This window comes from Carcharhinus amblyrhynchos, chromosome 1 (assembly GCF_965287045.1).
Source record: "Carcharhinus amblyrhynchos chromosome 1, sCarAmb.v2.hapA, whole genome shotgun sequence".
Taxonomy (NCBI): Eukaryota; Metazoa; Chordata; class Chondrichthyes; order Carcharhiniformes; family Carcharhinidae; genus Carcharhinus; species Carcharhinus amblyrhynchos.
Window position 1 is genome coordinate 56,651,098 of NC_137324.1, and position 26,494 is coordinate 56,677,591.

At 41.9% G+C, this 26,494-nt stretch overlaps 1 protein-coding gene across 9 annotated transcripts in view; it reads left to right on the forward strand.

Annotated features, from left to right (window-relative positions):
* The window catches only part of LOC145340852 (protein unc-13 homolog B-like), a 580,250-nt gene that overhangs the window by 332,736 nt on the left and 221,020 nt on the right, over window positions 1–26,494 (forward strand). For all 9 annotated transcript variants that reach the window (XM_080185311.1, XM_080185327.1, XM_080185336.1 and 6 more), the window contains 2 exons: window positions 17,464–17,537; window positions 24,352–24,409. In XM_080185311.1, coding sequence (XP_080041437.1) covers window positions 17,464–17,537; window positions 24,352–24,409 — 132 coding nt within the window. The remainder of the gene's footprint in view (window positions 1–17,463; window positions 17,538–24,351; window positions 24,410–26,494) is intronic.

The following is a 26,494-nucleotide window of genomic DNA, read 5'->3' on the forward strand; positions in this document are numbered from 1 at the left end:
AACCTCAATGTCATAAACATAGGTAGAGCATTTAATTAGCTTCATTATAGAAACAGTGCTTTGGCAGATTCACTGTTAATGAAAGTATTCCTTCAAAAAGAGAAATCTTATTTGAGGGAAGTATCTTTGAAGTAAATAAGCCGGACTGTTTATCTAAATAAGCTATTTTCAAAGGATTCGGAAGCAGATACATCAGTGATCTAATTTATGACATGTGCCTTTGATGTAGGCAAACTAAGGCATTAAAGAAGCATGGTTTTCTAGTTATTTGGAGGTATTGAGAAGTAAAGAACCAAATAACCACTTCCTGTGTAGTTGCATTGATCACCTGTGCTTTATGTGAATAAAGCTTGTTCCGTGTACTCCACCTTTGAAACCCCCCTGCATATTTGAAGCTTAATGTTATGAACTTAGAAGGAAAGAGTTTCACTAACTGTTAATCCAGTGGACCTACTTGCAGAACACAATTGAAGTTTCAGTGTGTTAGTTCTTTATTGTCAATTTCTGGACACAGTCCTTGTATCTTTTCAAAGAAGTCTTTGTCTTTTGCAAGTATTTAATTTAGATATATGTGTCACCACTATTCATTCCCCTTGAGATTCACTTCCATATATTGCTAAGGCCACTGAGAGGACAGAGTGTCTTCTCTCAATGGGTATAAATATTTGAAGCTTCATAGGGATGATTTTTCCAAAAATAAACTAAGTGCACAATGGGTGGGAAAACAAGGAATTTTCCCACCCGTTTTTTGGGTATACTTACTCAGTTGAATTTCCAGAATACTGTGTATCGTAGAATTCAATGGGGAAATCGCTATTAAGGGTGGTGAGGCCTAATCCCGCCTGAGAAGCTGGCACCAGAAGTGGGGAGATTGGCACATGTGCACTGTACCCCCAACACCTTATCGCTGGCCTCCCAATCTCTGGCCTCCAATCTCTGGCCCTGATAATCTCTCCTCTGATGGCCAACCCTGTCCCCACCACCCTCTGCAGTGCCAGGGTGCCCAGTAAGGATGGCAGTCCCAGAGTGCCAAGCTGGTAGTGCCAGGCTGGCACTGCCCAAGGGGAACTCCCTGGTCCCAACCTCCTGGGGGTGCCTTAGTGCCTCTGCCCCTACCAGTGAGGCCATCATGCCTGGTCCCCATTGATGGGGTAAACACAGTAAGAAGTCTCACAACACTATGCTAAAGTCCAACAGGTTTATTTGGTGTTAAACACCACAAGCTTTCGGGGCTGTGCCCCTTCATCAGGTGCGTGGGGAGTTCTGGTCACAAGCGGGGCAGATAAAGACACACACTCAGTTTACAGATCGCTTAGATCTTTGGGTAAGCGTTCTCCAAAGCATCCACAACGTACGACAGCGCAGAGTCACTGAGCAGAGACTGGTAGTCAAGTTCCGCACACATAAGGATGGCCTCAACCGGGATCTTGGGTTCATGTCACACTATCTGCAACCCCCATGACTTGCCTGGGCTTGCAACACCTCAATTACTGCCCTGTCTGGAGACAATACACATCTCTTTAGCCTACGCTTAATGCTATCTCCGCTCACATTGTCTGCATCTTTAAGACTTGATTAGCTGTAAGGACTCGCATTCTAATCAGTATTCTGTAAACTGTGTGTGTCTTTGTATGCCCTGTCTGTGATCAGAACTCCCTACTCACCTGATGAAGTGACGTTTGCTACCAAATAAACCTGTTGGACTTTAACCTGGTGTTGTGAGACTTCTTACTGTGTTTACCCCAGTCCAACGCCAGCATCTCCACATCATGACCCCTGTTGATGGGGACCAGCTTTAATTCTCACTGGTGGAAACCTCCCCGGTGGGGTCAGAAACATTAGCAAGCCCAGACAATACCATCTTGGGCTCAATAATGAGATGGAAATGTCAATTTCCTTATTGTAATCAGCCTCGTGCTGTTTACCAGCTAGTGGCTGATTATGTCTTAAAAAATGGCCTGGGAAAGTCTGGCCGGTTGCGAATCCCATTGTAGGCCATCCACTGACATTTCCCAGTTCACTGTGCTACTCGAGCAGCACAGCGGGCTGGGAAAATTGCGTCCATTATCTTTATCCAGTGGAAGTCACATGATCTTCACAAGTGACTGATCCTAGAATGGTCGATATGGATGAGTTAATCTCTTACAAATCTGCTTTAAAATGAGGCTGCTCATTGCTCAGATGATTGACTTGTTTTATTTCTCAGGAGTTAGCTCAAGTATTTATAATAAGCTCGAGCAGAGAAGTAAGTGGGTCATGATATAATTTGAAGAATTGCACACGCAGCCTCCTCTGGATCCTTCTCTCCAAAGGTTCCAAGATGGCTTTGGATATCTTCTCCCATGAGAATTGCCTTAATTGTGTTTATATTGGACATTGCCACATATTCCTATTGCTTTTATTGAGGTATTTTAGGGTATTGTGTTATCATATATCTTTTACCATTAAGTTTGAAGAGTAGGGAAACACTGACAAACAGCTGATACCAGTATAAACACCCCTAAAAGAGCATTGTTTGCAGAACTGAGAGGATCGTCAACTGCCTGGAATAAGAAAAGTGCCCAAAGGAGCAGCCAGTGAAATGGAAGAAGTAGGACAGGAAAATCTTCCTTAAAATGAGGGTCATTAGACCGTTTTTGGCTATTGAGATAGAAGCCAGTAATTAATATGAAAGAGAAGTGTTGTACCATCACAGCAAAGACCGGTAGCTTTTTTTTAATGTTAACAAAATGGTAAGTCCTAGTTCTTTGCTAAATGAATAAAGTCACAAGATTTCATGGTTTAAACAGAAGAGCTTATACTTTACAAGAGCCAACAAGGCAAACATAAATACTGTCTATTGTATAATCAAGTCTTTCTCACAGTGAATTTCATCTCTAATTCTTTGAGGAGTTAGTCTTATCCCCAGCGAATAGTTGTACGCAACCAACCTGAATTCCATGGGCATGCTCTGCACCATATATGGCACACATTTGAGGAATCTGCTCAGTTTGGTCTCTCTCTTCATCCGTCTTTAGTTTGCCTGTAGTATACTAGTGGACCCATCAAGTACTAATGCACAGCTTGGGATTGATCCTTGTCTTATATATTTTCAACGGGTTCAATTTGTCAGAAATTTTGGGTTCCAAACGTCAGTTTGTTTGTGTTTCCTTAGAAACTGGGAGGGTTAATTTCTTTTCTCGATTTGTCTGTTCTGCTTCTCTTATTCAGTTCAGTTTACATTTCAGCTTGATTCTGACTCAAAAAATACAAATCACATTTATTAAACACCAGGGATAACCATCTGGAAAGGAGAAATATAAAAGCATCTGGGGGTTAGCGCAGAAAGTGCCAGTAGAAAGGTCTGAAGTCTTCCTCTTGTAGTGCCAATTCTCATTTTTTCTCACTTCAGCTGCTCACAGATGGCCCCCCACTTCTTGGCATTTCTTATTCAACAGCTGCTAATGCAAAACCAAAAGTGAAATACTCAAATATAGGAGATCCAATCTTTATAAGGTGAATATAGTAATATTTAAAATAGTTATGTGATTAGATGTCACATAAGATCTTGCGTTAAATGGTTGTGTCAAATCTGCAGCAACACCCCATGTAACCCCCATGACTTGCCTGGGCTTGCAACATCTCACTTACTGTCCTGTCTGGAGACAATACACATCTATTTAACCTATGCTAATGTTATCTCCACTCATATTGTCTGCACCTTTAAGACTTGATTAGCTGTAAAGACTTGCATTCTAATCAGTATTCTGTAAACTGTGTGTGCCTTTATACGCTCTGTTTGTGATGAGAACTCCCACTCACCTGATGAAGGGGCAAACCCCGAAAGCTAGTCGTGTTTATTAGCAAATAAACCTGTTGGACTTTAACCTGGTGTTGTGAGACTTCTTACTGTGTTTACCCCAGTCCAACGCCAGCATCTCCACATCGCAACACCTCCAACCAGAGTCTGCAGTCCTAGCTGGGTGTCCTTCAAGTCTTAGTTTGTTAAGTAGCATGTCATCCAAAATCAGGAGGTGGAATCCACACTTTTCCTGTCGACAATTATCAGGTGTTTCTTATTTAAAATGGGATTAACTACAGAACATGAAAGCAGCCACACAGAAGATAAGCTCCATTCAGACTGTGAACATTGGGCATTAGCATGGACTGAATACTCAAGACGACAAATGAATAAGTTCAGGCAGTGAGAGAGTAATAAAAATAAAGGTGCAATTGGAGAATTCCATTTCACTGTGTCAGTATGGCATCCCTTCCTTATTTCTTACCAATTTAGCTGGAATCTCAGAAGCACTTTGACCTTACAGCAGCCTCACTCTGTGCGGGCTATCAATGCAGCCAAATCCCAAGTTAGTACATCCCTCCCTCCATTATCAAATGGCAAAGCAGGCTCTGGGGGCTGAATGGCATATTCATGCTCATAATTGGTACGTTCATATGTATGTTCAATGGAAAATGACTTGAACATAGAACATTACAGCGCAGTACAGGCCCTTCGGCCCTCAATGTTGCGCCGACCAGTGGAACCAATCTAATGACCCTCTAACCTAAATTATTCCAATGTTATCCATATGCCTATCCACTGACCATTTGAATGCCCTTAAAGTCGGTGAGTCTGCAACTGCTGCAGGCAGGGCATTCCACACCCTTACTACCCCCTGAGTAAAGAACCTACCTCTGACGTCCGTCCTATAATTACCACCCCTTAATTTAAAGTTATGTCCCCTCATGTTAGCCATCACCATCTGAGGAAAAAGGCTCTCACTATCCACCCTATCTAACCCTTGAGATAACAATGAATTGAGAATGCCAATATACGGAAAATAAAACTGCATCAAATCCTGCTGTCAGTGCTCCAGAGTTAGTTACAATCTCAGGTGAATCTGAATAAAAGAAGGATCACAGTAGGAAATAAAGTCAGTCATGGAATATGTGGCTTATCCAGTTTACTGTGCAATGTCCATTTTGAAAATAAGGATTTCTGCAAATAAAAGACACCCAGTCTCCATAATTCCATGGGTTCATTGTATTCTTCATTAAATTAAACCTATGAAGTAATTAATTTAATAAATTTAAATTTATTAAATTAAATTTAAGAAATACTATATGTACAGCATAAGACTTGCAAATACCAGTACTACTCATATACAATTATATACAGCAACAACAGCACCTTTAACATAATGAAACATTCCAAAGTGCTTTACAGGAATATCACACGACAAAATATGACACTGAGGGAGTTATAGGTCATGATTTTCTTGGGCCAATGGTTGCCTTGCCTTCTGGCCAGAGAAGCAACGTTCTATGGGAGTGACCCAACAGAGTCAAATACTCTGAACTGGCCATTGTACTCCATAATCTAGTGGTGGAAGTCACACCTTGTGAGAGCTGCTGGCCAATCAAAGGTCAGCAATGTATTTCTGTTGGCAACACCAGCTGGAGTGGTGGCTGCTCGTGGCACTCTGCCTGGTGCTGGCTTCCTTGACCAGATACAGAGTGTCTGATAGTGAGCGATCCTCCCCCAAATGCCACTAATTCGCAGTGGATTCAGAGACAATGGATGTCAATTGCCTCATTAATTTACAACCTGTAAGCGGTGTCCTGCTATCCCGTGTCATGCACGTCCGTATTTCCACTTAATTGGGGGAGGTTTTCCTGCTACCCTGGTTTCCTGGTTACCCAAAATCTAGTCCATTAGCTCAGTAAACCAAAAGCTTGGTTAAATAGGTAGGTTTAAAAAAATGTTTTAAAGGAGGAAAGCGAAGTAGAGGGGTGGAGATTTGTAGGGAGGAATCCAGAACTTGGGATCTATGCAATTAAAGGCAAGGCCACCATTGGTGGAGCAGTAATGACCTTCCTGCTGTTTACTCTTGCCTCAGAGAAAGAGATTGAAGAGTTCTTCTTTCTCATGAGATTCTGAATATAATATTCTTTCAGGTTTCATTTGCATAGAATTTACAGCATAAGACAGACCATTCAGTCCAACTGATACATACCGGTATTCAGGATCGCAGAAACCACCTCCCTTTCCTCCTTATCTAACTGACTCATTGCACAGGGCAATTCTAAGGAACATTCTGATGTCACAACCTCCCTATGTTTTTCCTGTTGGCACAGCTGCTGTTCCCCTTGTGTACGTCTTTGATGTCTAATCTCTCCTAATTTTGTATTGTAAAGGAAATGTATTCTTTACACTGGCTTTGTGACTCACCCCTTGCTGTGATAAAAAGCTTATCTAGCGTCACTCTATATGTGTCTCTCTTTAGTGTGGCTTAAACTCTTAATATTGTAGCCTGCACAATGCCAGTTAGCATATTCTATCCTTATAACCTCTCTAATATTTTTATATGATTTCCATCTTCAGGAACACATTGCTTTACTTTTGTGCCAGTTAAATATTTGCACTGCTGGCTTCTAAAGTATGTTTTACGTAGCCAACAGGCAAACCTAGGGAACCTAGCAATGGGCGGTGCTCTTTGCTTTGATGCCTCTGGCAACCTACGCAGTATGTTGTTGCAGGCTGTGTCATCGCCCAAGCCAGCTGATTTTCTGAATTCATTTAATGTCTATAACTCATGATGGAGATGAGACAGAAGGCCCAATTTAAAGCAATCCTTGGACCTTCAGCTTGGACACATGTCCGAGCTGCAGCACCAACTTTCTGCAAATCTAATTTCAGCCACGCTATGTTGATCAGAAGTGTCTTTGACTTTTCACACTATCGGACAGAATCTTCCATTCTGGAGTCTAGTACCAGTCGCAGACGAGAAAGTTGAGTTGACTTAGAAGTACAGTATACCACATTGCAGAAGCGGTTCTTCGGCCCATCGAGTCTGCATTGACACATGAAATGTCCTGACCTGCCACCTAATCCCACTTGCCAGCTGTTGGCCCATAGCCTTGAATGTTATGACGTGCCAAGTACTCATCCTGCTGGGTGTTGGGGTGGTTGAACATGCATGATATTCTGCTGTTCAACTCATTAATTCTGCATCACCAAGAAGCCCAGGGATGGCCCGAAACATTGGTGTAAAAGTTAGGGCTAAAGGATTTGTAGCAATCCTCTGTTAAAAGTGCTGAGTGGATGAACCACCTCGGCCTCTTCTGCAGCTCCCCAGCACCACAGATATCAGTCTTCAACCAATTAGATTTACGTGATATCAAGAAAGAGTTGAAGGCATTGGATACTGTAAAGGCTGACAATACTCCAGGAATAGTCTTGAAGACTTGTGCTCCATAACTTGCCACACCCTTCACCAAGCTGTTCCAGTAAAGCTACAACACTGGCATCAACCCAACAATGTGAAAAATTGCCCAGGTGTTGCCCCATCAGTCCACTCTTGATCCTCAGTAAAGTGATGGAAGGGGTAATCAACAGTGTTATCAAGTGGCACTTAATTGAAGAATGGTAAAAACTTGGTCACTGATGCTAAATTTAGCTCCTTCCAGGGCCACTCAGCTTCTGGTCCCATTACGGCTTCAGTACAAACAGGGACAAAACAGCTGAATTCCAGAGGTGAAGTGAGAGTGACTACCTTTGACATCAAGTGATGATTGGAAGTAAATCATCTCAGTTCCACGAGTTCAAGTTCTGAACTTGAACTCCACCTACCTGAAAGACCATGTTACCCTGGACTCCACTGTTGTCCAACAAGCTTTCCCACACTGACAGCCCTACTGTTATCCTAGCCTAGTATCCCTCCATGACAACCCCCCCATGATACCTTGACCAACCCAACTCACACACTGGTCCTGTCACCTTCCCACATCCTACTTCCCCCTCGGAAACAATACCAGGTTTCCTGGTATTGTTCTTGTTAAGAGCTATAGAATGTTTTATTATGGGAGGAGGGCAGCAAGGATGGAAAATATATTTGGGATTGGTGCTCAAGTTAACTCTTTCTTTCTGCACAATAAAATATATGAAAATTCTTCTAATAACAATCCTGTCACCAGTACCATGGGTTCACCTCCCAAGACCCACCGGACACCAGTAACTCCATTCCTGAAGGTTTTTTTTAAACCTCCCCCGCCACCTTTCCTGGACAATCTCTACATTCTGGTTGCTGACCCAATTCTGCCACTAAGCAGTTTCTCGATCCAATTTCCCTTTTACGGTCTCTGCTCTAAGGAAACCAATCCCAACTTCTCTGTCACCTCTGTTACCATCCTCATAAATCCCCTCTAAAATTTCTCCAAGGCCTTGACTCTTTTCTCAGATTGTGCCAAACTTGGCCACTAAACTCCAACTCGTTCCCTAATGTGATATTTAAAGTTCTAACTCTTGCTTTTATCTCTGTGCATTGATTCATAAAGCCAAGAAATCCCATATGCCTTTTTAACAGTTTTCTGAACGTGTCTTGCCACCTTCAAAGGCGTGTGTATGTACGCCCCCAGTTCTCTCTGTTCCTGCAACCCTTTCAACATTATACCATATGGTTTATGTGGTTTCTTTCCATTCTTCCTCCCAAAATGAATAACTTCACACTTTTCTCCATTAAATTTCACCTGCCGTGTGTCTGCCCTCTTATCAATCACTGTTATCTGTTACTGGCGTCCTCACTATTTACTACATTCCAAGTTTTATTTCTTCTGCAAACTTTGGATCTCTCTACCTTTGTCGCCACCTTTTAAGATGGCTTTTAAAAATTGACCATTTAGCCAAACATTTGGTCATCTGTCCGACTACCTCCTGTGGCTTGGTGTCAGATATGGTTTCCTGGTATTGTTCTTGTTAAGCACTATAGAATGTTTTATTATGGGAGCAGGGCAGCTCCCATAATAAAACAAATTTGGGATTGGTGCTCAAGTTAACTCTTTCTTTCTGCAGAACAAAATATATGAAAATTCTTCTAATAACAGCATTTTTCTCCAACAATTCCTGACTGTAGCAGAATTAAGGGTTCTGATTAGGGCATTAATTTGGGCATCCATTTGCACTGTCTAAAGTTGCACAAAAGAATTACAAGCTTCTGCTTAACTCCAACATCGTGATCTCAGAAATAACTTTTTTTTTCATTTGCAGATTTCATAGAATATTTCTTGCCAACGATCAATAAAAATTGTTCAGTTTTCTGCTACTTAGATTTGTTCTGTAAGATTACATCAGTCTTTCTAGTGGTAATTTAGGTGGGTGTCTCATCTTTTTTTAAAGTTTATTTATTAGTCACACGTAGGCTTACATTCACACTGCAATGAAGTTACTGTGAAATTCCTCTAGTCACCACACTCCACTGCCTATTCTCACCAAGGGAGAATTTAGCGTGGCCAATGCATCTAACCAGCGTGTCTTTGGACTGTGGGAGGAAGCCCGAGCACCCACACAGACAAGGGGAGAATGTGCGCACTCCACCCAGGCAGTGACCAAGCCAGGAATTGAACCTGGGTCCCTGGCGCTGTGGAGCAGCAGTGCTAACCACTGTGCACAATGGATGCACAGTTTTCTCCCACCAGCTAATGCAGTGGACTACTTAATCCAACGGTTGTACTAAAATCTATTTTGGTTAGGTACTCTGCCAGAAAAGATAGCATGTGTTTAAAAAAATCAAATATGTTATTTACAACTACAAGATGAACAAAAGAAATGGAGCTTGACAATGAAGCCTATTGTCTCACTGCTGCAAAATAATGAATGAAGAAACAAAATGACTTTTCCTTGAATTGAGGTTGTTTCAGAAGCACCTGATGACAATGGTGAGAGTGAGTTTTTAAGAGGTGGAATGTCATTTGCTTTGAGATCCTGAGGAACAAGTGCCAGAACATGTGTATTTTCAATTTGTGGTGTTGAATTTTTAATGTTCACTATTAGAATACTGTTAATGTAATTAGTTTTAAGTTGGATGAGTACAGTAAGCATTCCATCTGGACAGGTCCCACTTGTCTGTTGCTGATGAAATATTAATGGTTCTTTCTTCTTGCTGACTTGGATCTAATTACATCTGATTGATCTTGTTCCAAAATGCTTAGCATTTCCAATGTTGATCTGATTACATGAAAACTCCCTGGCTGTTGAGATTGAAGTGGGTATGCCGGCGTTGGACTGGCGTAAACAGTAAAAAGTCTGACAACACCAGGTTTTAGTCCAACTAATAGGTTGGACTAAAACCTGGTGTTGTCAGACTTTTTACTGTGTTCAGTTTGAAGACATATTGAGCAGGATTTCAACTGACAAAGGTGTGGTGGGTTCAGGTGTTGCTGAGGGGTTCAATACCCAGAAACCCACTATGATCACATTTACTTCCAGCTTTTACAATCCAGCTAATTGTTACCACTCAATATAGCTTAGATGACCAAGTCTGGGAAAACATCTTTTCCTGGTTCAGTGATGGCACAAAATTAATGTTTTGTAGGGGACAGTATCTGCTGTCTGACTGCTGGATTGAAAACTGGTCTCCTTTTCCAATGACTGTGCTAGCAGTTATAACGTTCAGTCTTTTTGATATTTCACCCTGTCAATTCGGCTGCGTACATCTCTCAAATTCCTTGCCTTTCAAAGTTATTGTTTGTGAAGCCCACTGATCTCTAGTAAACAGTTTTTCTGATATGACAATTCACACCTCAATGTCTCCAGATACCTTTTAATCTTATTACAGGCAAATCTCATCTCATTATTCCTTTAGATGCCTGCCAATCTTGTTACTTGTCTATTATTAACTCTCCTATTACTTGTTGCTAATGCTGTTTGGCATGCAAGTAGTCTTATGTTGTAGCTTCACCAGGTTGACGCTTCATTTTTAGATATGTCTGGTGTAGCGTCTGGCATAACCTCCTGCATTCTTCATTGAACCGGGGTTAATCCTTGGCTTGCTGGTAATGGTAGAATGGGGCATATGCCAGGCATGAGGTTGCTGCTGCTGAATTGTACTCAGCCACAAAGATGTCCAGTCTTGAGGCGCTGAAACCAAAAGAGAAAATGCTGTAAAATTTCAGCAGGTCTGGCAGCATCTGTAAGGAGAGAAAAGAGTTGGCGTTTCGAGTCCAGATGACCCTTTGACAAGCTAAAAGGCAGAGAAAGTGGGAGATGAGGGAAGGAAAGATGAGTCATAGCCACAGAAACCAGGGGAAAAGACTGCTGACGGTTGTCTCCACAGAGAGAATAAAGGGTATGAATGGCCAAATGGCAGAGAAGCCATAAGATATGACAGATAAAGATGTAGGGGAAGGGAGGGTTGGAAAAAGATGGGACAGAGATAAAATGTGGAAAAGGGGAAGTGGAGGAAGAATAGGTAAGGGAAGGGGGATAAAGTAGGGGTAAAGTCGGGGGGGGGGGTGCGGAAGAAAAATGAAGAAAGACAATAAAAGGTAAATAAAATGAACACAAAGCAGGTACAAGGTGGAGTAGAGCTAATCATCTGAAGTTGTTGAATTCCATGTTGAGATCAGAAGATTGTAAAATGCCTAGCCAGAAGATGAGATGCTGTTCCTCCAGTTTACGTTGAGCTTCACTGGAACATTACAGCAAGCCAAGGACAGACATGTGGGCATGGGAGCAGGATTGTGTGTTAAAATGGCAAGCAACCGGAAGGTCAGGGTCCTGATTGCGCACAGACTGAAGACGCTCAGCAAAGCGATCACTCAGTCTATGCTTGGTCTCTCCGATACAGAGGAGACCACATTGAGAGCAGTGAATGCAATAGACCAAATTGAAAGAGGTGCACGTGAAACTCTGCTTAACCTGGAATGAATATTTTGGACCTTGGATGGTAAGCATAGAAGAGGTAAAGGGACAGGTGTTACACCTTCTGCGATTGCATGGGAAGGTGCTGTGAGTGATGGGAGAGCTGTTGGGCCTTGCAGAGGAGTGCGCTAGAATGTCACCGCTCTAACACACCCTGCGATTCTGGATGGAATGTGGTTAATTTAAACTGTTTTATTCCTAAACTATCGATAGCCTCATTGAATAACATTGATGTAAAATTTGATCTGAATGTATTTCTGTGGGTAGTCCATATCTAGTAGAAAATTGAAGTAACTCCTCTACCATCCTTTTAATTGTAATATTGCGTAATGGCCTTTGGAAACCAAGTAGACACATCCATTATAGTCAAAAGATATTGATTCCCAATTTTTGTTGAAGGAAGGGGTCCGCCACAATCAATTAAGACCCTTATAAAAGGTTCCTCAAATGCTGGAATGGATATTAAGGGTGTTGGTTTTATTGTCAGTTGAGGTTTCCCTATTACTTGACATGTGTGACATTACTGGGAAAATGTAACTGTGCCTTTATGCAGTCCAGGCCAATAAAAATGTTTTTGTATATTAGATTGAGTTTTCTTTATGATCTCCTTCTGGTACCTCATGTGCTACTTGCAATATCTCCTTTCTACCCTCTAGCGGCAATACACCTTGATGAACTTCTGCCCACTTTTCATTCACCTAAATATGTAAAAGTCTGTATTTCCCTATTTAGACATATTTTTAACGTAATTACATTCTGCTATACACTTAGATTCCTCTTCAGTGTATGCTTTCTGATACAACTGTTTTATTTCTATATCTTTCTGTTGTAACTTTGCCATCATAAGAACATAAGAAATAGGAGCAGGAGTAGGCCATCTAGCCCTTCGAGCCTGCCCTGCCATTCAATAAGATCATGGCTGATCTGTCGTGGCTCAGTTCCACATTCCCGCCCTCTCCCCATAACCCTTAATCCCCTCTCTTATCAAAAACCCATCAACCCGCGTCTTAAAAATATTTAGCGAGGTAGCCTCCACCACTTCAACGGGCAGAGAATTCCAGAGATTCACCACCCTTTGAGTGAAGAAGTTCCTCCTCAACTCCGTTCTAAACCGCCCCCCCTTTATCTTGAGGCTGTGCCCCCTAGTCCTACTGTCCTTTCTGAGCGGGAAGAGTCTCTCCACCTCTATCCTATCCATCCCATTCATCATCTTATACGTCTCAATGAGATCTCCCCTCATTCTTCTAAACTCTAACGAGTACAAGCCTAGTTTATTCAGCCTCTCCTCATAGCTCAACTCTCTCAACTCCGGTATCAGCCTAGTAAACCTCCTCTGCACTCCCTCCAAGGCCAAAATATCCTTGCGTAAGTACGGCGCCCAAAACTGCACACAGTACTCCAGCTGCGGCCTCACCAATGCCCTATACAGTCGCAGCAAGACCTCCCTACTTTTATATTCAATCCCCCTCGCTATGAAGGCCAGCATCCCATTTGCCTTCCTGACCACCTGCTGCACCTGCAAGCTGGGTTTTTGCGACTCATGCACAAGGAACCTGAGGTCCCTCTGCACCGTCACCTGCTGCAGTTTTTCGCCACGTAAGTAATAATCCTTCCTACCATTATTCCTACCAAAGTGGACCACCTCGCACTTGCCAACATTAAATTCCATTTGCCAGTTCCTGGCCCCTTCGCCCAGCCTATCTAGATCCTTCTGCAGACTCTCCACACCCTCCGCACAATTTGCCGTTCCACCAATCTTGGTGTCATCAGCAAATTTCGACACCATACACTCAGTTCCCTCCTCCAGATCATCTATATAAATGGTAAATAGCTGAGGCCCCAGCACCGACCCCTGGGGCACTCCACTAGTCACCAACCGCCAATCCGAATAGCACCCATTGACCCCCACTCTCTGCCTCCTATTTGACAACCAATCCTCTATCCACGCTAACACCCTACCCCCAACTCCATGTCCCCTGACCTTCTGCAATAACCTCTTGTGAGGTACCTTGTCAAACGCCTTCTGAAAATCAAGAAAGACCACATCCACCGGCTCTCCTCTATCCACCGCCCTAGACACATCCTCATAGAACTCCAGTAAATTTGTCAGACACGACTTCCCCTTAACGAAACCGTGCTGCGTCTGCTCTATCAAGCAATTCCCCTCAAGATGCCTCGCTATTTCCTCCTTGATGACGGATTCTAACATTTTACCTACAACAGACGTTAAACTAACCGGCCTATAATTCCCTGCCTTTTGCCTGGCACCCTTCTTAAACAACGGCGTAACATTAGCCGTTTTCCAATCTTCCGGCACTTCCCCGGAATCCAGCGACGTCTGGAAAATAACCACCAAGGCATCCACTATCACCTCCGCCATTTCTTTCAGAACCCTCGGATGCATTCCATCCGGTCCTGGGGACTTGTCCACAATCAGTCCCTCCAGTCTGTCAAGCACCTCCTCTCTAGTAACAGTAATGTCATTGAGACCCTCCAGTCCTACCACCTTTCCATCTCTAACACCCGGCAAATTATTCACATCCTCCTCCGTGAAGACCGAAACAAAAAAGTTATTCAAGACCTCAGCCATTTCCCCATCCCCTACCACTAAGTCCCCCTTCTCATCCTCTAAGGGTCCAACATTCACCCGAGCCAGCCTCTTCCTTTTTATATATTTATAAAAACTCTTGCTATCCTTTTTTATATTAAGCGCTAGCCCAGCTTCATAGATTCTCCTACCCTTCTTCATCAACTTCTTTGTCAATCTTTGTTGACATTTAAACCTCTCCCAATCCTCTTCTCGCCCACTACTCTTAGCTACTCTAAACGCCTCCGCTTTTAATTTAACACTTTCCTTCACCTCCTTCGTTATCCACGGCTGTAGGTCAGAACAGGAGCCATACCAAGTTGGGATACATCCGGAAAGGGTGCTTTCTTTGGTCCACCTGTAAAAATTGGTGAGAGTTTTAGAGGAAATGCTGAATATCCTTAGCCTCCTGAGAAAATACAAACTGCAAACACAGTTGAGGGTAGTTGTTTCAAGTTTCCCTCTTGGGATTTGCATGACTCAGCTTTTACCATCAGCTATGCTCTCACCAGCACAGCGGGGAAAGGACGTTTAGCCTGCAATCATTTTACTGACATTAATAGGAGATGGGATTTCTGTCCTCAGGTTGTTTGGGGATTTGGGGGGGATTGTTGGGGGGAGGTGTGGGGGCAGCTGAAGTTGCTGGACAAGATGAGGGCCTTTCTTTACTGTAAGATAACAGAGATGAGATGAGATCCATAAACATGCCGGGGTGGGCAAGTAAGTGGGAGGAGTCCATCTGCTGGATTTTATGGCATCTCCATCTGTCAATGGGACAGTGTAAAATCCAGCCCATTGTCTTTTATTGATAATTTGTACTGTTGTAACATGTTGTTTTTCCCTTAACTGATAGCATACATCTTTCTAAGAAGAAGCCAGAAGTTCTACAAATATTTCCTTATTCAAACTTCTTTTTAAACCAAATCCAGGGATGTAAGTTTTTATATTTTCTGTTTGTATGATGGGTGTTTATTCTTGTTCCATTGGATGGAAGCCATTAAAAAATTGCGTTTAGCTTTCTACCTTGTAAAGTGATTTATTCAGAAACCCTCTTCACTTACAGAAACCGACAAAGAAGATATTGGACGTGCACTGTGAGATAAGCCCTACATTGTGAGATTTTAAGTGGTGTGGTTTTCCTTTTGTATTGTGCATTCTTCTGAGACAGAGTATGTTCTTGCAGAGTGAAATTAAGGATGATAAATTAAAATTAGCTATTTTTGTAGAAAACAACATTTCAGTATATCACTGTGTAGTGTTTGCAGAATTTCAATTGGTTCTTCAGTATGTTCATACCTGTGTGAAATCTCAATCTCACCGTTCTTCAAACACAGCTTGAAGTAAAAGCCTTGGGTAATGCATTTGCCCTGTGAATATGTTTATCTCCAACTTTAATGACAACATTAATTGATTTTGCTGCAGACTCGTGTCATTCACTGGAACTGTAATGGAACCGAGTACTCGCTGGTATACTTTAAGCCATCGTAGAATTTAATTTATTTTTGATAGTTTGGCTGCATTTGCATTTCTCCAACTACCACCCCCCCAAACAACTGTTAACTTTACAATGAGAAACTGCAGTGTGAGCAATCATTCCCAAGGAGTACTTTGGGCTGTTTTTTGTAATTTGAGCATGCTAATTTAGAGACATTCCTTCCTCCCCTCATGACTCTGATTCACATGACACCATTCCTTTGAGGTGATTGGACATGATCATCTTTGTCATGAATTTCTCGACTTTGGCTGTAGGTGTCAGTTTGTGGTTGACTGGTGTTTGGACAAGTGTCATTCTGATTTGATTTATTATTGTCACATGTATTAACATACAGTGAAAAGTATTGCTTCTTGCACACTATGCAGACAAAACATACCGTTTGTAGAGAAAGAAACAAGAGAGTGCAGAATGTAGTGTTACAGTCATAGCTAGGGTGTAGAGAACGATCAACTTAATGCAAGGCAAGTCCATTCAAAAGTCTGACAGCAACAGGGAAGAAGCTGTTCTTGAGTCATTTGGTATGTGATCTCAGACTTTTGTATGTTTTTCCTGAAGGAAGAAGGTGGAAGAGAGAATGTCCGGGGTGCATGGGGTCCTTAATTATGCTGGCTGCTTTGCTGACGCAGCGGGAAGTGTAGACAGAGTCAGTAGATGGAAGGCTGTTTTGCGTGATGGATTGGGCTATATTCACGACCTTTTGTAGTTCCTTGCAGTTTTGGGCAGAGCAGGAGCCATGCCAAGCTGTGATACAACCAGAAAGAATGCTTTCTATGGTGCATCTGTAAAAGTTGGTGAGAGTCATAGCTGACATGCCAAATTTCCTTAGTCTTCTGAGAAAGTAGGGCATTGGTGAGCTTTCTTAACTATAGTGTTGGCATGGGGGAGACCAGGACAAGTTGTTGGTGATCTGGACACCTAAAAACTTGATGCCCTTCCTACTTTGTCCCCATTGATGTAAACAGGAGCATGTTCTCCTTTATGCTTCCTGAAGTCGATGATCATCTCCCTCATTTTGTTGACATTGAGGGAGAGATTGTTGTTGCTGCACCAGTTCACCAGATTCTCTATCTCATTCCAGTACTCTGTCTCATCATTATTTGAGATCCGACCTACTACGATGCTGTCGTCAGCAAACTTGAAATTCCTACAATCATTCCTACAGTGCTCTTCCACCTAACATGGTGCAGCCTGCTCCATGGAGCACTGTGTAGCAGTTTGACCAAGGGATTAAGGAATTTTAGCTGTGCACCAGTCAAGCACAATATTGGGAGAAGCCTGCAAACGAACTGTTGGCTGAAAACAGGAAGACTGATGTCATCAGGAGGAGCCTAAAAAGTTGATGATGGAAAACATATTTATTTAAAAGAATTGGGAATGGACCTGTAGAATCATGTCTATAATTTTCTCTCCTTGAGTTTGTGTGGGGAGGAGCAAAACAGAGGCTTGTATTTGGATAAATCAGAAAACTAGCTGTCTCCTTCACAAGACGTGCAACAGGGCACATTATCTAGTACAAGGAAGTTAATTATTTGAGGTGGAGGTGGAGACTACAAGATAAGTTAGGTAGAAATACCTATAGTGCATTATATATGTATGCTTTTATTGTTTGCTGTGTTTTGTCTTGCCATAAGTATCAAATTGACAGAATAAGAGCTCGGTTATTTTTCTGAAAACTTAGTTCCAGCATCAATGTCTCATTTACAGATATCCCAGAAGAAGAGGCAAGATATTGGACTCAGAAACTAGAGCAGTTGAATGCGTTAAGGGACCATGATGAGGTGGGTAATGGAAATAGAGCAATAAGCTATGCTGTGATGTTTCAATAGATAAAATGTAGCTGAACTCAAGCTCAGCATATGTACACTTGTCAAATAAATGACTGCAATATAAATAAATTATTGAAATAGTCATTTATCAGTGAGAGTGAATTTTTGAAGAGCCCTTGTGAAAGGATAGCCCGAAACCCGATATATGATTCTTCATATCAAAAATGCACCTATATATTAGTAATGTAAACCTAGTCCAATTATGAATGACATAGCCTTATTAGGCCAAGCAATTTCATTTTATTTTTGGCTACATTTTCACAATTACCATGAAAGCTGGGAATGATGATTCACTTTGCTGTCATGCCACATCCAGTTGGGGATGGTGGTCAACAATTAAACAACTAATCAGAGGAGAAGGTTCCACAAATATCCGCATCCTCAATAATGGGGAGCCAAGCACAGCTATGCAAGAGATGAGGCTGAAACATTTGCACTCATCTTCAGCCAAAAGTGCTCGGTGGATGATCCATATCGACTTCCTCTTGAGGTCCCACAAGACAAGTTCCTGTTTTCAGCCAATTCAATTCAATCCGTACGATGTCAAGAAATGGGTAAAAGCATGGGATACTACAAAGGCCATGGGCCCTAATAACATTCCGGGGATTGGTATTGAAGACTAGCATTCCAAAAGTAGCCTCACCCCTAGTTATGATATTCCAGGACAGCTACATTAGTAGTGTCTTCCCAGCAAGATGGAAAATTTCCCAATATGTCCTATTCACAAAAACCAAAATCAAACTAAATCTGACCTGACAATTCAGTCTATTTCCAATCATCATGTTTGACCAACAAGGGAATTAAGAGTTATGGCGAGCAGGCGGGTAAGTGGAACTGAACCAGTATCAGATCAGCCATGATCTTCTTGAATGGCGGGGCAGGCTCGGGGGGGCTAGATGGCCTACTCTTGCTCCTATTTCTTATGTTCTTATGTTATCAACAAAGTGATGGTAGGAGTATTGACAATGCTATCAAATGGCACTTACTCAGCAATAACCTGCCCACCGATGCTTAATTTGGGCTCCTGCAGAACCACTGAGCTTCTGATCTCTGGAACCAAACATGGACAAAAAAGCTTAGCTCCAGAGTTGAACTGAGAGTGACTGCCTTTGACTTGAGACAGCATTTGACCAAATGTAACATAAAATAACCCTAGCAAAACTGGAGTCCATAGGAATCAGGGAGAAAGGTCTCTAGTGGTTGGAATCATACATAGCGCTAAAGTGGTGGTAGTTGGAGATCAGCGATCTCAATCCAAGAACATTACTGCAGGAGTTCCTCAGGACAGTCTCCTAGGCCAAACCATCTTCAGCTGCTTTGTCAATGACCTTCTTACATCAGAAGGTCAAACATGGGGATATTTGCTGATGATTGCACAAATATCAGCACCACTAGCAACTCCTCAGAAACTGAAGCAGTCCATGTCAAAATGCAGCAAGATAGATTGGCAATATTTAGACTTGGGCTGACAAGTGGCAAATAACATTCGTGTCAGGCACATAACAGGCAATAACTATCTCCAAGAAGAGAGAATCCAGCCATTGCCCCATCCCCCACTATCAGAAACCTGGGGGTTACCAATGACCAGAAACTGAACTGAACCACCCACTGGCTCTCCAAAGGTCGTCAAACATCTGCAAGGCACATGCCAAGTGTGTAATGGAATACTTTCCACTTGTCTGACAAGTGCATCTCTATCAGTGCTCAAGAAACTTGACATCATACAGGACAAAGCAACCTTTTGATTGACACCCCCTTCTACCACCATCAACATTAACTCCCTCCACCATCACGCATTGTGGCAGAAGTGGGGTGGCACGGTGGCATAGTAGTTGGCACTGCTGCCTCCCAGCTCCAGGGACCCAGATTCAATTCCAGCCTCAGATCATTGTGTAGAATTTACACATTCTCCTCGTGTTTGCATGGGTTTCCTCCAGGTGCTCCGGTTTCCTCCCACAGTCCAAAGATGTGCGGGTTAAGTTGATTGACCCTGCCAACTTACCTGAGTGTCAGTGGGATTAGCAGGGTAAATATGTGGGGGTTACAGGGATAGGGCCTGGGTGGGATTGTTATTGGTGTAGGCTTGAAGGGTCGAGTGGCCTCTTTCTGCACTGTAGGGATTTTTTTCTAAATGTGTATCATCTACAAGATGCAGTGCAGCAACTTGGCAGTGCTTCTTTGAGAGCATAGAATCATAGAACCCTACAGTGCAGAAAGAAGCCCTTCAGCCCACTGAGTCTGCACCGAACACAATCCCATCCAGACCCTACCCCCATTTCACTACATGTTTTACCCACTAATCCCTCTAACCTATGCATCTCAGGACACTAAGGGGCAATTTTTTAGCATGGCCAATCAACCTAACCTGCACATCTTTGGACTGTGGGAGGAAACCGGAGTACCCAGAGGAAACCCATGTAGGCATGAGGAGAATGTGCAAACTCCACACAGACAATGACGCAAGCCGGGAATCGAACCCAGGTCCCTGGCGCTGTGAAGCAGCAGCGCTAACCACTGCGCTACCGTGCCGCCCCAAACTTCCAAACCTGCAACCTGTATGAGAAGAACAAGTGCAACTGATGCTTGGGAATAACAACACCTGCAAGTTCCCCTCCAAGCTGCACACCATCCTGACTTGCAAATAGGTCGCTGTTCCTTTGCTATCATTGGTTCAAAATCCTGGAACTTGCTTTCCAATAATGCTGTGGGTATGCCAACACCACATGGTCTGCAGTGTTTCAAAAAGGCAGCTCCCTACCACCTTCTCAACAGCAGGGACAGGCTACAATAAATGTTAGTGAAAAATAAATTCACCTTCAAATGTATGAAATAGGATAACTGGTGTGGAGAAAGATTAATTTTCAACTATTGTCCTGATTTTCTATCTTTTAAAAAGAGAAATGTATTTCCAACCAACATTCATGGGGTGGGAAGATAATGGAGAAACTGAAAAATCTTTCTCATTCACAATTTGGACTTTTCAAACTTGTGACCAAACATAAGACTCATTTTCTGATTCAAACTACTGCAGCTCCAGCCAATGCAAATTGGTTGCTGAATCTGGCTTTAAAATGTGCATTGCCCTGTGAATGCACAGACAGTGAGTGAGACACCTCTGCGCATGTGTGAATCACATGGAAAACAAAGTAATTTAATGTTGCAACTCGGCAATATATGTATCCGGTTATTATATCTTTTGTGTGCAGCCATAATCATGTTGTTGCTTCAATGTCGTTTTTCATTGGATAGCAAGATAGTTGTCACTAATTTAATATTAAACAGTTTTCCCAGAAAATTGGCATTCGAGAAATTGTTCATCTGATTTTATTCAAAGTGTAGGAAGTTGCAAACTGCATATGACCAGCAATTGACAAGTGAAAACTTGAAACTCAAACCGATTAATATAATTACAAAAGATTGATATTAGCTTTGAATTTATGTCAATATCCTGTCTCCCATAACTGTGCTATACGCTATTTCACTGATAATTCTATTGAGCTTTCTGCTTTATTCTTATTAAATACTAAATTGAACAACTAAATCTCAAACTGAAGTTACTCATTGCCATTCTGAAGAAGTAATGGCCCAATGAGCATTATACTGCCATTCCATACAGACTTATGTGTGATAAAATTCTTAAGTGTCCGTTTCGCCTGACCTTCCTGACTCAGGCTGGAGCGAAGGGGGCCCATTCCTTGTTTTACAGTGTTGGCAGCGATAAAATAGATGAGTTTATTGGTCCCAATAAAAATAACAGGCCAGGAAGAAGGTAAGGTCTAAGGTAAGTGGATGGGATGTAGGGGGTGAGGGTTTAAACATGATTCGAACATGTTGGGGGGTGTGAGGGCTGAATGTTGGACATCGAGGTGGAGTTTTGGATAATGGGGTGGAGTTTCGGACATTGGAGGTTGTGTTGGACTTGAGGTGGGGCGTTGGACTTCAGCTGAGGTTAAACACTGAAGAGGTGTTTGGGCTTCAGGGAGTGTTCGGGATGGGGTTGGACTTTTGGAGGGTGGGATTCAAAAATTCAGGCGGGGTAGGAGGTCAGGTATCTGGGGGTTGCACATCGGGGGTGGGATGTTGTGCCAATGAGGTGGGGTCAGGTCAGGGAACTTTGTGAATAGGGAGGTCAGTTTGAGTTAGTGAATGTGGAGTCAGGTCAGGATAGGGAGGCATGGGGGTTGTCATGTTTAGGGCTGGAGTTTGGGTTGGAGGAGTCAAGTTGAGGGAGGTAGGGAATAGCTTGGGGAGGGGTGGTGGTTGAGGTGTTTAGTCAGCAGTGTGTGGGAGAGTCCACAAGGGTTTGGGAGTGTGGGGTGTGTCCCATGTGGTACTTGGTTTGGGTATTTAAGACAGTTGCGCTAAAGTTAAGAGTGCTTTTATTTCTTCTAATTCTGTTAGAATAACTATTTCAGAGCAATACTGGCATAACCATCTGGTTCACAGTTTAAATTGCTTTGTTGGATTGTTCCCAGCTCAGGGCAAATGTCCAGGGATGTTAGCCCTTCTGGACAATTGCCGCAAAAACCCTTACCTGGAAACTTTTCAGAGGAATCCCCCAGCGTATCTTCAGGGTTCCCCACAAATCGGATGCTGGGGAGCCAGGACATTACAGGCTATTGTCTTTACGCATCGCAAATGACCTGAATGAATTATTCTCAAGTCTTACACTATGTAATTCGCAACAGTTTGTGTGAGTTGCTGAACTAAATATAAAAGACAATCTGAGTTATTAAACTGAGGCAGCACTGTTACAGATCACAAGCTGCCTATGTACATAAGTTTGCAATCAGCGAAAGTGTTGCCTCTTCTACTGAAGAATTCAAACAATTCTTTATATTTACTCCTACAGATACAATTTACAATATATCAATTTGAGAAACTTGAGCTGCTGTTACAGCACATTGACAATTCATGCAATCTGACCCTTGTCAAATTTGGAACTACTTAAAATTTTACACTCATAAATTCATCAGGTGAAATGTTTACTGAGAGTATTGAATTTATGATATATCATGGGCAGCACAGTGGTACAGTGGTTAGCACTGCTGCATCACAGTGCCAGAGACCCAGGTTTGATTCCCGTCTTGGATCACCATCTGTATGCAGTCTGCATGTTCTTCCCATACCTGCATGGGTTTTCTCTTGGTGCTCCAGTTTCCTCCCACAGTCGGAAAGATGTGCAGGTTAGGTACATCGGCTCTGCTAAATTCTCCCTCACTGTACCCGAACAGGCGCCGGAGTGTGGTGACTAGGGGATTTTTCAGAGTTACTTCATTACAGCGTTAATATAAATTTACTTGCGACACTAATAAATAAACTTTAACTTTAAACTTTAGTATCAGTGCCTTCAGGGACATGTGGTATTTAAAAGTTTGTGTGCAGAAAAGAAAGGGTAGTAGCAAGTATTGTCCAATTTAAATTGCTGAAATGTGCTTAGGTTTAAATAGAAGTAGTATGTACAACTAAATGTTTCCCTCAGTTTATTTGACCTTTGTTGAGTAAAAGTGGTTAAGTTTAACATAGGCAAACTTAAGTAAAGCCCGGTTAATTTACAGTGTCAGGTGGACGCAAATTATTTTTGTTATTATAGGGGGCTCAAAGGGAGCAAATGTAGCGATGATTATTTGAGCTGTGCCATTTTTGGCCTTGGCCACTGCCGACCGTTGCTTACTGTGACCTAAGAAAGTAACAGAATTGCCTGCACATGCCCAGTATTGGCAGCAAACGTCACTGGTTCAAACAGGCAGCCATTTGAATATTTAAAACCAAAAGAAAAAATCTCAGCAGGTCTGCCAACATCTGTAAGGAGAGAAAAGAGCTGATGTTTTGAGTCCAGATGACCCTTTGTCAAAGCTAAAAGGCATAGAATGTTTTAAATATTATTTGAATATTTAAATTTGGCTGTAGAATTTGCAGCCAAATTGACAGTTGTTTTAAATATACACACTGTTCCTAATGTGCAAATTGTCCAACATGTTGTGGTGAGAAAAGTGTGTCCCCTGAATTACAAATTGCTATAAGTTGCTTGACTACTTCTGTGGGTACAACATTGGCCTCATTAGAATGGCATCCTACCAGTAAGTTTTGAAGAAATTACTGCATTTGAACACAACCACAAATTAAACTTGGCACAGAAAGTTAGGCTGGTACTTAAGAGCATTAGTATCTTTTAAATGTAGAGATTGGGTTTCCTGCAACGCTGCTCAGCATCTCTGGTCAAAGGACTCAGCTAAAACTGTGGAACTGCATTACTACAGGTCGTAAATTGTTAAAAACAGAAATTTCCCCAGAACGTTATCCAGAATCTCTGAATTATTAGTCCAGTGACAATACCACTATGCCCCCTCTCCCCTTGATGCTGCCAATACAGTAGAGCAGCTTTATTTGTTTTAATGAACACCTTAGGACAGATTAAAACTTCAAATCAGTGGACATTAAAATCAGGAGAGATGTAAAACTGCCAACTCTAAATTCAGCTGCATTACGTTCCTCAAAGCCAAAATCTACCTGCTTAACTTCATACCTGTATGACCAGGATTTACTCGTAGCATGTTTTCCTCAAGTTGAGTAGCTCCATATGAATCTTTTGATTCTTTTATGTAATTAAGTTTTGCCCCATACACTGTAAATATATCGAGACTTTTAAAAATAATGCTGGTATAACTAATATCAGTATTGCCACTGTTACTGCAGTGGTACTTTTTTTGAAATGTAATATTTGATTGTGTCTGATTAACTCTTTACTTCCCTGTATCTTATCCAGTACTCAATCAGTGAAGAAGTTCAGAAGAAGCCAATGCCCATTGCACCCTCACAGTGTTGTAAGTTTTTTTTTAAATGATTATCATCAAGTTTACTGCAGCTTTAATCACTGTTCAGTGCTTTGCTTAGGAAGGTTTGTTCGTTGTATTTTTCTTTCTCATATCTAAAATGCATACTTTTGTTTATTTCTAATATTCACCCTGCAGCCTTTTATTTGAGAATCATAGTTGGATAATTCCCCCACAACAGAAGATAGTTAAATAATTGTACAGAATGCACCTTTGAGATATTTACTATTTAAAATAAACCTAGCATTCCACTAGAGAGATCTCTGCTCAAAAATGTTTCCTTTGCAGGTTGAAAGAGGGGACATATGCACAGTACCGTTTATGTCATTTAAGCATGCGCACTCGCAAAATGTGGATAATTCTCAATGCCGGCAAATATGTACTTTACTTTTAATTCAATTTTAGAAAGGCAGTTTACTTCAGTTTTTTTAGAAAATTAATACCATACAGGTAAAATGCCAAATAATGAAAGCGTCATATGAAGCATTTGTCTGTAGAAATAGAATTTATTACAATTAATTCCCCTAAAACACCACTAAAACAACAATTACCAGCATTTATGCAGCTCCTTTAACAATGAAAGATAGGACTGCTATCAAGGAGCGATATAATTGAAACTTCAAATTACCGGGGAAGATGCTTGCCTTCATTGGCAAATCTGGAACAAGAAGTCACAGTCTCAAATTAAGGGTTCAGCAATTTAGAATTGAAATGAGGAGAAATTAGCTTCTCAAAGCTTGTGAATCTTTAGAATCTTTATGCTCAGTCATTGAATATATTCAAGACAGAGATTGATAGTTTTTGGGCACAAAGGGAATTAAGGAAGATAGAGTTGAATTAGTTCATCAGCTCGATTCATACTGAATAGGGGCATAAGCTCAAAGGGCTGAATGGCTTACTCCTATTCCTAATTCTTAGATTTTGTAAGTTTGACTATTAAGACCATAAGACCATTAGGAATAGAAACAGGAATAGACTGTTCTGCCCCTTGAGCCTGCTCCACCCACCACTAATCAGATCATGACTGATCCTGCCCTTTCCTGTAAACCTTGATTCCCTTATTGATCAAAAAATCTACCTATCGCAGCCTTAAATATACCCAAGGACTCTGCCCCAAGGCCTTCTGTAGCAAGGGGTTCCAAAGACGCTCAGCCCTCTGAAAGAAGAAATCACAGTCTTAAATTGGCACCCCTTTATTCTGAGCCTTTGCCCTCTGGTGCTAGATTGTCCCATGAGGAAATATCCTCTCAACATTAATCCTGTCAAGCCCCTTAAGAATTAATTGTTTCAATGAAATTACGTCTCATTCTTCTAAATTCCAATGAGTAGAGTCCCAACCTGCTCAATCTTTCCTCATTAGACATTTCCTCCATACTGGGGATCATCCTAGTGAACCTTCTCTGAACTGCCTCCACTGAAATAATGGGTGGGATTGTGTGGCCTCCGAGCTGGGTGCTTCTCGGTGGCAAGAGGCACCATGCCATTCAGTGACTGCAGGACTCTCTCGTCCCGCTGCTGTCAGTGGGATTTCCCATGAAGTCATCCCATGTTGCTTGGAAACTCGTGAGCAGGAATGCACTGCCAGAGAATTCCAGCCAATATCTTTCCTTAAATAAAGGGACTGAAACTGCTCACAGTACTCCAGATGTGGTCTCACCAGTACATTGTACAGTTGCAGCAAGACTTTGGGGTTGTTTATTACATTGAAGGTGCTGTAAAAGTCAATTTTGTTACATACTGAGTTTAATGAATAATTGTTGTTATTTTTACTATTAATTATTGTTTCTTTTTGTATTCTGAGCAAATGTAAAACATGAATTGTAGTTGCCCTAACTTTAATTTTATTGTCAAATGGACACTATTATTCCTGAAGTTTTGTAGGAGCTACAGTCTTCTAACTTGAGATATTAAACAAATCATGCAATTGGAAAATAAATTCAAAAAGTGCAATGGATCAACTGAGCACTTTTGAAATGTGGCTTTGCAATGGGCTAGATATATGTTGCACAAGAGACACAATCAAAAGGTGTAGCTCTTACCTGTTACTTTTGATGTGCTAAAGATTCAGGCAGCTGA